The sequence below is a fragment of the Equus caballus genome, chromosome 10 (assembly GCF_041296265.1).
Source record: "Equus caballus isolate H_3958 breed thoroughbred chromosome 10, TB-T2T, whole genome shotgun sequence".
Classification (NCBI taxonomy): domain Eukaryota; kingdom Metazoa; phylum Chordata; class Mammalia; order Perissodactyla; family Equidae; genus Equus; species Equus caballus.
Window position 1 is genome coordinate 22,752,265 of NC_091693.1, and position 14,911 is coordinate 22,767,175.

The 14,911-nt window shown below is 40.7% G+C and overlaps 1 protein-coding gene across 1 annotated transcript; it reads left to right on the forward strand.

Annotated features, from left to right (window-relative positions):
- Positions 1–1,403: 1,403 nt before the first annotated feature.
- On the forward strand, positions 1,404–2,438 carry EQUCABV1R920 (vomeronasal 1 receptor equCabV1R920). The gene has a single exon (NM_001166864.1). It carries the CDS (start codon positions 1,404–1,406, stop codon positions 2,436–2,438), a length of 1,035 nt encoding a protein of 344 aa, NP_001160336.1.
- Positions 2,439–14,911: the final 12,473 nt, after the last annotated feature.

Below are 14,911 nucleotides of genomic sequence, written 5' to 3' on the forward strand. Positions count from 1 at the left end.
CTCTGAGTAACTTCATAGGAGTGGAATTGTTGGAACACAGTATTATATTTAGTCACCTAAAATAGACACTATCACATCACTTTCCCAAATGTTTGCACCAATTTTAACCGCCAACAATGGTATATGAGATTCTTGGTTTATTCACATTCTTGACAAAACTTGATATTTCTGTCATTTTCATTTTAGATTTCTGAGTGCTATTTGATGATACCAGGTAGAGCTATATTTGAATTTCACTGATTACTGAGGACATTGCATATTTCTTACACATGTATCGTCCATTGAACAACCTATCGTTCAAGTGACAAGGAATAAGAATAACATGTTTTCACATGTTGAGATATATGGGGAAGCCATTTTTATTTAAATCTGATTCTGCCTCAAATTTGTTTTTCCCAGAGCAGCCTGACTTCTGGCCCAGAAAACATGCAGTGTACATCTGCTTCTCGCATTTTCCCATGTCAAAGAATGCACTCTTTAAAGATAGGGATGTAATAGCTCCCTTTCTCTGACGCTAATACCAGTTCTTCTTTGAAAGTAAGCTTTTCTTCCCAGAGAAGCAAGGTCAAGTTGACCTGCTGCATATGTGCTAAACTGTGTCAAAATGTTTCCTTGTGACTTGGAAAAATAAATTGTATGCCTGTCATCCCTGTTTTATGCTCTTTGTCCTGAAAGAGTATATACCCATGCTGTAATCCAAGCTTCTCTGGAGTGCTTTCTTTCCTGGGAAAGAGAACATTTGCAGGCTAGTCCTCACAATACTTCATTAAACATCTCGCTTATCTATAAATTGAATATTTGGATCAACAGTTGTTTCTGTTGGAAGAATTTTCCCATTGTTTATTCTATTTTATGGTCCTTAGGAGTTCATTGTGATTGTTACAAGTTACATTTCTTTGTTTGTGTGCATGTTTGCATGTGTGTGTGTGGTTTGATGAAAATCGGCCATTAATGTCAATATAATCCAAAGTCATTTCACCTGTATGATTATTATGTTCTGTGTTGTTTATAGTAGATCATAGAAATATTTATTTTAATAAAGTTACATTATATCTTTAAAATTTAGGTGAGCAATCTATTCAGCATTGACTGGTTTTACGATGTGGATAGTGTTCAAGGTTTTTCCTTTTTCCATTATTGCTAGCAAAATCCACCTTATTCTGAAAATATTGTGTTATGCTTTCTTTCCATATGGCTCACTTCTCATTACTTCCCCTTTAACACCCTTTCATCTTTAGTGCTGACCTTCCTGAGAAATATACCGGTTATCTCTCCATCTCTTCCTGCCTATGAAGACTTGGCAATCGAACAGGAACACACAATGCAACTTACTGCTGGTGACAAAAATCATCAATGACCTTTTGGCTCAGAGGAATAACTGTTGCCATAATTTAAAGGAAAACATGTTGAAAGATGAAATATCCTCCAGGAAGTGGGCAATAGCAATTATCTTCTGGTCACAGACTATGGTAGGAATTCTGGGCAATTTCTCTCTTCTTTACCATTACCTGTTCCTTTCCCACACAGAATGCAAGTGGAGGGCTACAGATTTGATTCTCAAGCACCTGACTCTGGCCAACTCATTGATTATTCTCTCTGAAGGAGTCTCCCAGACAATGGCAGCTTTTGGGCTGAAACACTTTTTCACTGATTTTGGATGCAGTCTTCTTTTGTATGTTTCCAGAGTGGGCAGGGGTGTATCCATTGGCACCACTTGCCTCTTGAGTGTGTTCCAGATCATCATGATCAGCCCCATGAATTCCTGTTGGAAGGCTCTTAAAGTCAGAGCTCCAGAGTACGTTGGCTACTCCATTTCCCTCTGCTGGATCCTCTACTTGTTTGTGAATTTAATTTTTCCTATGTATGCGTTGTATGTGTCTAGCCAATGGAGCCTGAGGAACATCACAAGGACAAGAGATTTTGAGTTCTGTTTTGCTAATGATCATAAGATAGTCACAGGCTCATTATATGTAACATTAATAGTATTCCCTGAAGTTTCCTTTTCTGTGATCATAATCTGGACAAGTGGTTCCATCATTTTCACCCTGTACAGGCACAAGCAGCGTGTCCAACATATTCACAGGAAAAATAGTACCCCCAGATCCTCCCCTGAGTTCAGAGCCACCCTAAGCATCATTGTCCTGGTGAGCACTTTTCTATCTTTTCAATCCATCTCTTCCATCTTTCAACTTTGTATTTCTCTAATTTATAATCCCACTTCGTGGTTGGTGGACACTGCTTCCTTAATTTCTGTGTGTTTTCCCTCTGTCAGCCCCTTTCTGCTCATGAGCCGTCACTCCAGTGTATCCTGGCTCTGCCCTGTGTGGATAAGGAATAGAAAATCTCCTAATCTTATCAAAAAATGTAAATTGACTGTTTTGGCACAATGTTCAGTTTTTTATGCATTCACACACTTGAAATATCAACTCAGAATCTAAGGAGAAGCTACTTGTATTTCTAAGGAATACCTTTATGGGTATCCGTGTTTCATCAGCTGGTTGAATATGGGACATATGTGGGCATAGTGATGGGTAATAAAGCAGCTTTGTCTCATTTTGATGACTAATATCCTGATGAGAGTAGTCTTAATCCAATTCTACATGACACAAATTGAACGAATTTGGGCCTAGCCTCTCAATGGGATGAATCAGAGTGGTTGACCAAGTGAGGTAGTTATGGGAATTTTAGGCAGAGCACATAAAGTTAGGAAATGAGTGTTGGAAATTGTTCGAAGACAATACTCCATGGGTTTCCAATGCGTGTAAATGTCTCATTGTAAGTAGCATGAGCAGCTTTTAATATGAATTGTAGTTCACAGATGTTTGTCTAAAAGAAAAACACAGGAATATGGGGGTAGTGTCACCTTTTTGGCAGAGAACAGATTTTTTGCTGCACAGGAAAATGAAAGACGCTAATCAAGGAATAACAATGCTCAAGGTGACAAAAATTTTGGAGACTCAAAAAGAAACTTAAGCTTGAGAAGTCCCCTAGTTCTCAACCAACATTAAGATGAGTGCTGAGACATAGTGGAAAAGATCCAAAAGTTAAATGAGGATCAAGACCTACCAGGGCTCCAGTAACCACACTATGGTGTCTGGCACCATGAATGCTGGTTGCCTGTGTACTAGGACAGTCATTCCTTGAAATAGGTCTTGCTGGTGAGTGGAAGCTAAAGTTGCAGGTAGAGCCCCAGAGCTAGCTTCAAAGGTTCCCACTGCAATGCCCCTGCCTCAGAAACCTTTGCTTTTAATGTCTCATGCCACATCTCCAGACTGTGTTTGGTCTAAATATCATAGCTACCAGGTGATGTGTGGCCAATTTTAGGGTAGAAGGAAAGGCCAGGTGTCCTTGGATCACTCTACCCCAAAAATGCAAACTCCAAACATCCAGGATAGGAATTCAAGCACTACTGAAGGGAGGAGACATTATCCTAGAAAATTGAAATCGAGAGCATATTAAGGGCAGAATACAGAACTAGGATCTGCTCTTCCAGAGAGAAGATTCCCCCTGCCTCATTCAAATGTATAGTGGAAAACTTTGTGAGCAAATAATCCATCCCTCCCATGGAAAGGGCAAGGGGGCAAGGTCTTCCAGAACTTAAACAGTGAGAAATGGTCAGACATATGTATCAGAAACTTTGCCACAGAAAAGAAATAACTGCAAATTCCTTTACAAAAATCCTAGCCATATTTATTCTCTGACATAGTCCAAATCCACTTAAAACCAGAACTTTCTTCAGGAACAGTAGAGATACTGAAACTCAGGAGACCAAGACAGTCACTGGACCAGTCCTAGGAAGAAAGTGGAGTTTAGGTATCTTTGCAAACATGGGAGGAAGGCCAGTTCAAGAAGTGGCTCCAGACCCAGAGAGGGGCCAGGAATGGATGTGATAGTGACTAGAAGCCTCCGTCGTATTGTGAGCATTAGGTAGTGATGAGTGATACATTCAACATCCAAAACGCCACCTCAGAGAGCCAGACATTTCATTTCCCTGTAAGTTCTCTCTCTCTCATGTTCATGTCACCACAAAAGCCTCACTGGGGATGTGGAATTGCCTAGGCCAGTGTAGTAATAGAGATGCAGAAAGAGAGAAAGAGGTGAAGTCATTCTAACAAAGAGAAAGTGGGTCGCACAGGAACTCTGTTTTCTTTCTTTCAGACAAACTCTCTGCCCTTATTGTTTTATTAGACGCTGCACTTTTCTACATGGCATCTATTCATCACATGGCCAATTGTTTTTTACTATATTTTCTTATTTTCTGTTTTCCTGGTACAGTGCCATTTGTGAATTGCTGAGAAGGGAGAGACTGCCTCTCTCAAGACAAGCCAATTTTAGGAAGAGAAAAGGGCTAAACCAGGCACTGCTTTCATATGCACAGTAACCAACATAGGGCTCACACCTCAATCCATCTTCTGATCCAATTCTCCCACAACAAGCCAATATTTTCACTGTTCTAAATCAACACAGGACCAAGTAACAGACATTTTGGCAAGCCGCTGTAGTCCAAGGCCCATGGGAAATATTCATCCTAGTCACTTGTAAGCTATTCATCCTATCCTTTCCCAGGAAACCTCAATAAAGGCCCTGACCTAGGCTTTCCCCTCTCTCCTGCTTCTGCCTCCTGATGAAAAGGTGATGCTTTCCTTGACAAGTGGCCAGGTGTAAAGCACATTGCTTTCAGGACAAAACATACATGTAGACATCTAGAGTCCTAAGGTCCAGCCAATAACAGTGGGGCATCTGGTCAGACAGCAGGTACGCAGGTTCCTGAATGTGCCATCCTTCCCCTGGGCCAGATATACATGGTGCATGTCCTAGCCTCCACTAATAATAAAAAATAATCATTATCTGTCCCTCTGAGTTGATGTAACAAGAAGTTCCCAACATCGCTTGTGTGTAGACATTCTACTCAAATATTGTAACTGAGTCTAAGGATAAGAGCCAAAATGACAGAAATCCACACTGAAGGACACTCTGCAAACAACTCTTTTGCATTCTTCAAAATTGTCAGGATCACTGAAGACAAAGCAGCGGCAACCGATCTAGATTAAAGAAACTAAAGAGCCCAGAAAATCAAATGCAATCCCTGTACCATGACTGAATCCTAGATTTATGAAGACATTGTTGTATCACTCTGGGTATCTGTACATGGACTCTATTAAATCGACTGCCTATTGATGATTTGTCAATTGTGATGGTTATATTGTGTTCGATAACAAAATGACCCAAACATTAGGGGATCCAAGATCAAATTGTCGGCATATTTGATGTCTTGTGAGGATCCTCTTCCTCTTTTGCAGACAGCCAACATCACCCTGTTCCTCACTTGGCAGGGAGAGAGAGCTCCACTCTCTTCTAAGGGTGCTAATCCTAACCTGAGAGCTCGACTCTCATGAACTCATTTAAACCGGATCACCTCCCAAAGGCCCTAATTCCAATTTCCATCATAATGGGCATTAGAGATTAAACATATGAATTTGGAGGACACAGCTATTCAGTCCATAGCAGGAAACGTGCATCCACAGTGAGAATGCCATCATGGTTGGGCTGCAGTCCCCTACCTCACATAAGCAAGATATTCCACAAGTGCACAAGTCGACATGAGCACTGATCCACATTCCATGATGTTTATGATAGAGGGCATTCAACTCTTTAAACGTATATACAGGGAGTGTTTCAATAAAGATGATTCATTAATGATGGCTGTGGGATGATTTGTGGTATTTCAGTAAATAAGATAGACCTATTTCTACCAACAATAAAATATTTACATCATAGACCACTGATTGAGGAAAGCAGTTTCATTGGAGTGACAGTCCACTATGATAATATTTTGTAACCAACTTGAACCAGAAAAGAATAATATTAATAGACCGTTCTTGTGATTAAGAGATAATAAGAAATATATATTGGTCTTTGCTCCCAGTTCCTGACAAATGGCCTTTGGAAACCTTGTAACTTTCTGTGTGATAAGAACATGAAGAGCATCTTTTGTTCTATATTTGGTTTTTGACCCAAACACAGGGTTCCTGAAACACATGTAATTTCCAGGGTGCTATGATTATCTTTTGTTCTGATAAAGTGACTCTTGGTGGGCCCCTGAATGGCATCAAGATGAAGACTGGTCACCAGAAAGACTAAACCATGATTAGAAGCTTGGAATTTTCAGGCCAGCCTCCTCATTTTCCTGAAAAGGGAGAAAAGCTAAAAACAGAGTTAATGACTGATAATGACTACATGATGAAGCCTTCATAAAAATCCCAATAGTATGCTGCTCAGAGAGTATCCAGGTTGGCAAACACATCCACACCAGTAAGGCGATGCACCCCTACTCAAAAGGGACAGAAGCTCCTACTCTGGAGACCCTCCCAGGCTTGGCCCTTTGTGTCTCTGCATCTGTCTGTACATCAATATCCTTTATCACCGCCTTTAATAAACTGACAAGCCAAAGTGTTTCTCTGAAATCTGTGAGCCACTTTAGCAAATTAATTGAACACAAGGAGAAGGTCATTGGAACCTTAGATTTGTAGTCGAGTCAAACAGACGTTGTGGCCAACATGTGGACCCACTATGCCTAATTAGCACCTGGAGTGGGCTTTGAGCAGTTTCTGGGAAAAGCCCTAAACCCGTGGGATTTGACACTATTTTTAGGAAGTGTTAAATTGAATCAAATTGCACAACATCCTACTAATGACTGGATAATTGCTTGCTGTGGGGAAAATCTCCTCATGCTTGGTGACCAAAAGTGTCAGAAGTTAAGTGTTCTGTGTAAAAGTAAAGAAGACTCACAGGAAGAAACACACAGCAGACAAAAACTGAAGGAACACAGAAGGAAAAACTGACTTCTTCCTATATGCTGATGTTTATTTCATTTTTGTTGAATTGCATGTTAAAATATCAGATACACTGTGCAACAACATACAAAGGAGGTTAAACTTGAACCCTAGGAAAATTGTTACTGCCAGAGACCAAAATGGAATTCGTTTTGGAGTAACTCATTGCGTTAATATTTTGCACTAAATGTGTTTCTATGTCTTTAGAATTGTACTGTTGCTGAAATAGTGTTCCATGAATTTAGCAGCTGAAAACACCACAAGTCTGTCGCCTCACAGGTCAGTAGATGAGAAAGCTGAAATCAAGGTGTGGACTGTCCTAGTCTCTTAACTGGAACCTGGGGGAGAATTGTTTCCAGGCTGATTCATGTTGTTGGCAGAATTCATTTCATTTGGGACTCCCATGTGGTTCCCTCCATCTCCAAAGCCTTCACTAGCAAATTGAACGCCCCTCCTGTTTTGAATCTCTTCTTTCTTTCCGTAGTACTTGACTTTTGCTCTTTAAGGATCATGTGGTTACATTGGACCCACCTTGATGATCCAGGACAATCTTCTGTTTTAGTCACTAAGGGCTGCTACAACAGAAACCTCACAGACATTGACTTCTCACCTTTCTAGAGGCTGGGAAATTTCAAGGGCAAGGAGCAGGTAGATCTGGGGTCTGGTGAGATAACTCATCCTGGTTTGCTAATGGCCCTTGATTACTCATATCCTTATGTGGTGAGAGAGACAGAAAGCAAGTTTTCTCCTGTAGTCTCTTAGAAAAGCACTAATCCCATTGATGAGGGTTCCTACATGTAACATAATTAGCTCCAAAGGCCCTGCCTCATAATACAATCACATTAGGGGTTAGAATTTCAATGTCTGCATTTTGGGGGGATACAAAAATTTGGCCCACAACATAATCTGATGACTAGTAACCTTAATTACAACTTCAAAGTCACTTTTGCCACGTAGTGTATTATGACCAAGGTAGTAACACTAGGGAATGGAGATCAGCCTATTTCGGTATGAGACCAGTCAATTTTGGGGAATAAAAGATTTTTTTATTGTTATTATATAGACAAACTATTACCAGGGGTTATCTCAGGATTGTTTCATACAAAGGAAAAACATTACTTACACTATTTCAGTTCTGTTTTGTTATGTTTTATTTCTTACACAAAGCAAGTGTTACTTTTTGGGAATACTACAAGAAATAGAAGGACTTTCATCAATTCAGTGTTGAGTTAAAAAAGATCTTCAAGAGGTGGTTCTTTGAGAAGATAAATAAAATTGACAAACCCCTAGCCAGACTTACAAAGAAAAAAAGAGAAAAAGCTCAAATAAACAAAATCAGAAATGAAACAGGAGAGATAACAACAGACTCCACAGAAATACAACGGATTATAAGAGAATATTATGAAAAACTCTATGCCAACAAAATGGATAACCAAGAGGAAATGGATAGATTCTGAGACTCTTACAACCTCCCAAAGCTGAGTCAAGAAGAAATGGACAAACTGAACAGACCAATCACAAGGAAAGAGATTGAAACAGCAATCAAAAGCATCCCAAAGAATAAAACCCCAGGACCAGACGACTTTCCTGGGTAATTCTACCAAGCTTTCAGAGAGGATTTAATATCTATCCTTTTCAAGCTATACCAAAAAATTAGGGAGGATGGAACTCTTCCTCACACATTCTACGAGGCCAACACCGCTCTGATACCAAAGCCTGACAAGGACAGCACAAACAAAGAGAACTACAGGCCAAAATCGCTGATGAACATAGATGCAAAAATTCTCAACAAAATTTTGGCAACTTCAGTTCAGCAATACATCAAAAGGATCATACATCATGATCAAGTGGGATTCATACCAGGGACACAGGGATGGTTCCACATCCGCTAATCAATCAACGTGATACACCACATCGACAAATTTAGGAGTAAAAACCACATGATCATCTCAATAGATGCAGAGAAAGCATTTGACAAGATCAAACAGCCATTTATGATAAAACCTCTGAACAAAATGGGGATAGAAGGAAATTACCTCAACACAATAAGGGCCATATATGACAAACCTGCAGCCAACATCATACTCAGTGCGCAAAAACTGAGCGCCATCTACCTGACAACAGGAACAAGACAAGGATGCCCTCTATCACCACTCTGATTCAACATAATACTGAAGGCTTTGGCCAGACCAATTAGGCAAGAGAAATGAATAAAAGGAATCCAAATAGGGAGTGAAAAAGTGCAACTCTCGCTGTTTGCAGACGACATGATCTTATATATAGAAAACCCAAAAAAATCCATTGGAAAGCTAATAGAAATAATTAACAACTACAGTAAAGTTGCAGGGTACAGACTCAACTTACAAAAATCAGTTGCTTTTCTATACTACAATAATGAACTTAAAGAAAGAGAACTCAAGAATATAACTCCATTTGCAATCGCTACTAAAAAATAAAGAACCTCGGAATAAATTTAACTAAGGTGGTGAAGGACTTATACAATGAAAACTATAAGACATTACTGAGGGAAATTGTTAATGACTGAAGGAGATGGAAAGAGATTACTTGCTCGTGGATTGGAAGAATAAACGTAGTTAAAATGTTCACACTACCCAAAGCAATCTACAGATTCAATGCAATCCCTATCAGAATCCCAATGACATTCTTCATGGAAATAGAGCAAAGAATATTAAAATTCATATAAGGCAATGAAAGACCCTGAATTGCTAAGGCAATCGTGAGAAAAAGAGAACACTGGAGTTATCACAATCCCTGAATTCAAAATGTGCTACAAAGCCACAGTGACCAAAACAGCATGGCACTGGTACAAAAACAGGCACACAGATCAATGGGACAGAACTGAAAGCCCAGAAATACAAGCATACATCTACAGACAGCTAATCTTTGACAAAGGTGCCAAAAACATACAATGGAGAAAAGATAGTCTCTTCAACAAGTGGTGTTGGGAAAAGTAGACAGCCACATGCAAAAGAATGAAGGTAGACCACTATCTCACACCATACACAAAAATAAACTCAAAATGGATCAAAGACTTGAAGATACGACCAGAAACTATAAAACTCCTGGAAGATAATACAGGTAGTACACTCTTTGACATTGAACTAAAAAGGATCTTTTCAAATACCATGTCCTCTCAGACAAGAGGAACAAAAGAAAAAAATCAAACAAATGGAAATTCATCAGACTAAAGAGCTTCTGCAATGCAAAAGAAACTAGGATCAGAGCAAAGAGACAACGCACCAAGTGGGAGAAAATATTTGCAGATCATATATCTGACAAGGGGTTAATCTCCATAATATATAAGGAACACACACAGCTGAACAGTAAGAAAGCAAACAACCCGATCAAAAACCGGGCAGAGGATATGAACAGACATTTTTCCAAAGAAGATATACAGATGCCCAATAAACACACGAAAAGATGCCCAACATAACTAATCATCAGGGAAATGCAAACCAAAACTACCCTAAGATACCACCTTATGCCTGTGAAAACGCCTATAATCAGTAAGACTAAAAATAACAAATGTTGGACAGGGTATGGAGAGAAGGGAACCCTCAGACACTGCTGGTGAGAATGCAAACTGGTGCAGCCACTATGGAAAACAGTAGGGAGATTCCTCAATAAACTAAACATAGAACTACCATATGACCCAGCTATCCCGCTACTGGGTATTGACCCAAACAACTTGAAATCAACTATTCACACTAACATATGCACCCCTCTGTTCATTGCAGCACTATTCACAATAGCCAAGGCATGGAAGCAACCTAAGTGCCCACCAAACGATGATTGGATAAAGAAGATGTTGTGTGTGTATATGTGTGTGTGTGTATATATCTATACACACACACACACGGAATACTACTCAGCCAGAAAAAAATACAAATTCATCCCATTTGCAGTAGCATGGAAGGAACTAGAGGGAATTACGCTAAGCAAAATAAGCCAGTATGAGAAAGACAAACACCAGATGATTTCATTCGTATGTGGAATATAAACAAGTACTTGGACAAAGAAAACAGTTCAGTGGCTACCAGGGGAAAGGCAGTGGCAGCGGGGCACAGGGGGTGAAGGGGAGCACTTAGCTGGTCACAGTCAGGGAATAATGTACAATTGAAACCTCACACTGATGTAAAGGATTATGAACTCAACAACAACAACAAGTTCTTTAAGACATAAGCATTTGGAAAGGGACATGTCTTTTGCCAACAATGAATGCCCAGTGCTATGAAACAAGCCCTCCTTCCAAACATCACTGTGGTCACACATTCCACCTGGAATTCCAACAAAGGAGAGAAATAGTGGTGGTGTGTTTTTCACTCAAAGTTTTCCCTGTGGTCCTACAGTATGTAAAATATAAATGTTTGCAGGCATATTTTATATGAGCAAGATTTTTGCAGTGTGGCTGAATGTAGAAACAAACTATGGTTAAGTTGTGAGTCCAATGTAAACGAGGGCATTATTGAATGGAAGAATGAATTAATGACCTCCAATCTGCTCTTGCCACCTTCATCCACTTATAATAGATACCGCCTCTCACTCCACCTCTACTGACCATGACCTCCATTCCATCCCCACTTAGGTCCTTAACAATTCTTTGATCCAGCATCATCACCCTCCAATCCCTGGGCCTGCACCTGTCCCCTCGCACTGCCACCTGACTTCTATACATCCACACACCACCTCTATCCTGCACCCACTTGCATTCCATCCCTTTGTTAACTCCATCCCCTTTGCTCCCAGGAACTTTCTCCCATCACTCCTGCCTTCCATCACCTCCACATCCTCCGTTCCCCTTGAATTGTACTTGCCCCCATTTCAGTGAACTCAGTTCAATTCCCATGTCCTTTTGACCCCTCCCTCAAAAATCCCAGCCCTCAAATATTGGGTGCTATCAGCTCCCCATGTCCCCAATTCATGACCCCATATTAGCCTTTGCTCTGGGTGTTCCAGCTGCCCTTAAGTCCTCCCTCAGCTGACTTCATCTCCTAAAACTGTTTTGTCTCCCTGTGCCCATCACCCCCCTGCAAGGCTCCAGCTCACCTTCATGCCCTCTGCCTCTGCCTCAACACACTAACTACTAGCAGGATATCCATACACCAACAATGCACTGCTATATATGTACATTGTTTTCATTTTTTGATGCTATCTTGATCCACTTTTTAGCTCCTTGCTACAGGGTGGTCACTTCCCCTTCTTGAGAAGGTGATTAAACTCAAAACCAAAGCATTTTCCTAATTGGGTTCTCACACAATGGACTACTAAGAACACACGCACATTTCACTGGTCCAGGTACCGGAAAACTGTGGACAAACCCTGTATCCCAGAGCCCATGAAATTATTCAGATTATCCAATTCTCAGAGTGCCTGAGAACTCCAGCTAACCCCACCTCACTTGCCCTACATATGCTACACCTATGGCTTCCTATTGTATTACTCTGTCCCAGTTATACCTCCTGCATGATCTGCCTGGCATCCTTCTCTCATGTGGAACTCTAACTAATAGAGTTCTTCATTGCTTGTATTAAAGTGTTAGTGTGCTGTGTCCCACCATCAAAGGAATCTTTACATCTTACAAAACATATATGCCTCCTCCTACTGTATTAATTTACACCTTGTATACATGAACTCTTTTGTGCCTTTTACCCACCTCTGCCCTAATCTCACATCTGCCCACCGTCCCTACATCCCATTATCCCCTTTATTCCCATGATCTCTGTACACCTCATCCCAATGGAGACAAACACGTGCAACACCCTTCACTTCTTTGCACACTTATTTCTGTGTGCCCTTAAACCCAACAGTGTGCTCTAAAAACACTACACCATTTAACCCCCATGTGCATTTTACCCCCTCTGAACCATCTCTCCTCCTGCACTCTATTTCCCCAAGTCCTCATGCTCTCTGTGCCCTAACCTTACCCTGGACTCCTTCCCCTTTGCCCCCTCTCATCTCACCCTCTCTATCACACTCATTCTCAGTCATCCCCACACAGTCCGACTGTCTCAACACACCCCACCTCCAAAGGCAAAGCTCTTAGCAGTTTATGAATGCTGTGCATTTGAAACATTTTCCCGTGGGCACTGACAAGTTGGAAAGAGTATAAAGGGCTGACATTTCTGCTCCTTTTCTGGTATTCCTGCACCAGGAGAGATACACCCTTATCCATGTTGGAGCACATAATGAAATACTGATTCACCTGGTGACTGTGTGAATGTTTGTATGACAGTGAGTTGGAGTGTGTCACTTGTGTGCAAGTGTGCATTGTGCGTGTGTAAGAATGTGAATGTGAGTCATGTGTGTGCATAAGCTGAGTGTGTAACTGAGGGCATCAATAACAGAAGGACTGTGTAGTTGTATATTGGAGTGTTTTTCAATATGTGAGTGTGGATATTCTGTGCCTGCAGGTATGTCTGAGTGTATAAAACTCTTTGCATGTATTATGAGCTTGGAGTATGTGTTGTCAACCACATGGCTCCATTCCATGACTTGGAAATAGAAGGTGTGAATAGAGAAGAAATAACCTACTCAAAGTGTGGTCTGGTCTTTGCCCTCCACTACTGGAAGATGATCTCCAGACCCTTAGAAAGTCATGCTGGAAATGAGTGTCTTTGTTTGCTTGGCAGCTTTGGGTCTTGCAGGATCAGGTCTGCCTCTGAAGGAGCTGGAGACAAAAGTGATCAGTGCAACCTTCACTACAACTGGAGAATAAAAGTCAGCTACCCAGAATGTATGTAATCAAGCTCCAGGAAAAATTTTGGACATAAACACTTGGGCGAATGTCCCTAGTGGCAATACTCTTGGAGTTGTCAAAGAACAATGTCAGGACAGTAACACATCATCACTAGGCTGGGACAAGACAACTGGAGCTCTGCTTTTGGCACTATCCTGGGTTTGCCTCATACATCTCTTCCTTGTCTGATCTTAACTTGTATCCTTTCACTGTAATAAACCATCACAAACAATAGAACCGGACTCAATGAGGGCTGTCAGTCCCTCTAGAGAATGATCGACACTGAGGGTAGTTTGGGGAACCTCCACACTTGAAGTTGGTGTCAAAAGTGAGTGTGGTTTCCAGCGAATTGTGGTCCTTCTAACTTCTCAGTTGGACTGAAAATTCTCACAGCGGGTATGGATGACGGACCTTATTCAAACGGTAGATTTCTCGGTTGGAAAATCCAGCGTAGTGCATTTGGCTCTTAAATGTCTGTCTTCATTAATTGCATAACCAATGAATGCTCCTTAATGAAAATGCAGCCAAGATAAGTGAAAACATCTCTAGTAGCCATTCAATGCAGTTGAATTGAGAATGTGGTGTTGGCTTAATTGATATTTAAAAGAATTGTAGAACTATCTGTTAAACCATCTGATCCTGATGCTTTTATTTCTGAAGGACATTTTATAAACACTATGGGTTCTTCTGGGGATATTTCTTTCGTTGCACTTCATACCACCGCTGGGTCAATATTGGTGAAGTACAATATTCGAAAAGTTTCCATCTTATCATCTCCAAGTTAATTTGCATTTACTTAAACAAACAAGGCCAATGATTTCTAATGTCAACTATTGACATATTCTTTCTTTTGCTCTTATCTCATTAGAAATTCTTCCTGGATTCTGTCTGATTCCAGGCATCTGCAGAATACCTTAATAATGATGCAGCCTCAGAGTCTAAAGATGAAGAATGAACACGATTTTTAGTGGAAGAACTTCTCAAGGACTCCTCTGAGACACACATACCTCATTGATAGTCTCCGATGAGGCAGACATCAATTTTTACTGCTCCTTCCACATGAGACTCTGTTTCACTCATAGATCACAAAAGAGTAAGGTGTCTCCAAATGCGTCAACAGTCTCTTTGGAGATAATCACAAAAACTTGTAATTGGTTTTGGTAATTAGCAACCGGAAAAAAGTTTTTCAGAAGTGTTCTCCACTCCTCATGACTGCAATGCCACTGCTGCCACAGGTGAAATGAAAATTGCCATTCTCACAGGAGGTGAGGTCACAGAGTCACAAAGCCATATCTCAGGGTCTGCCTGCCTCCCTCCCACA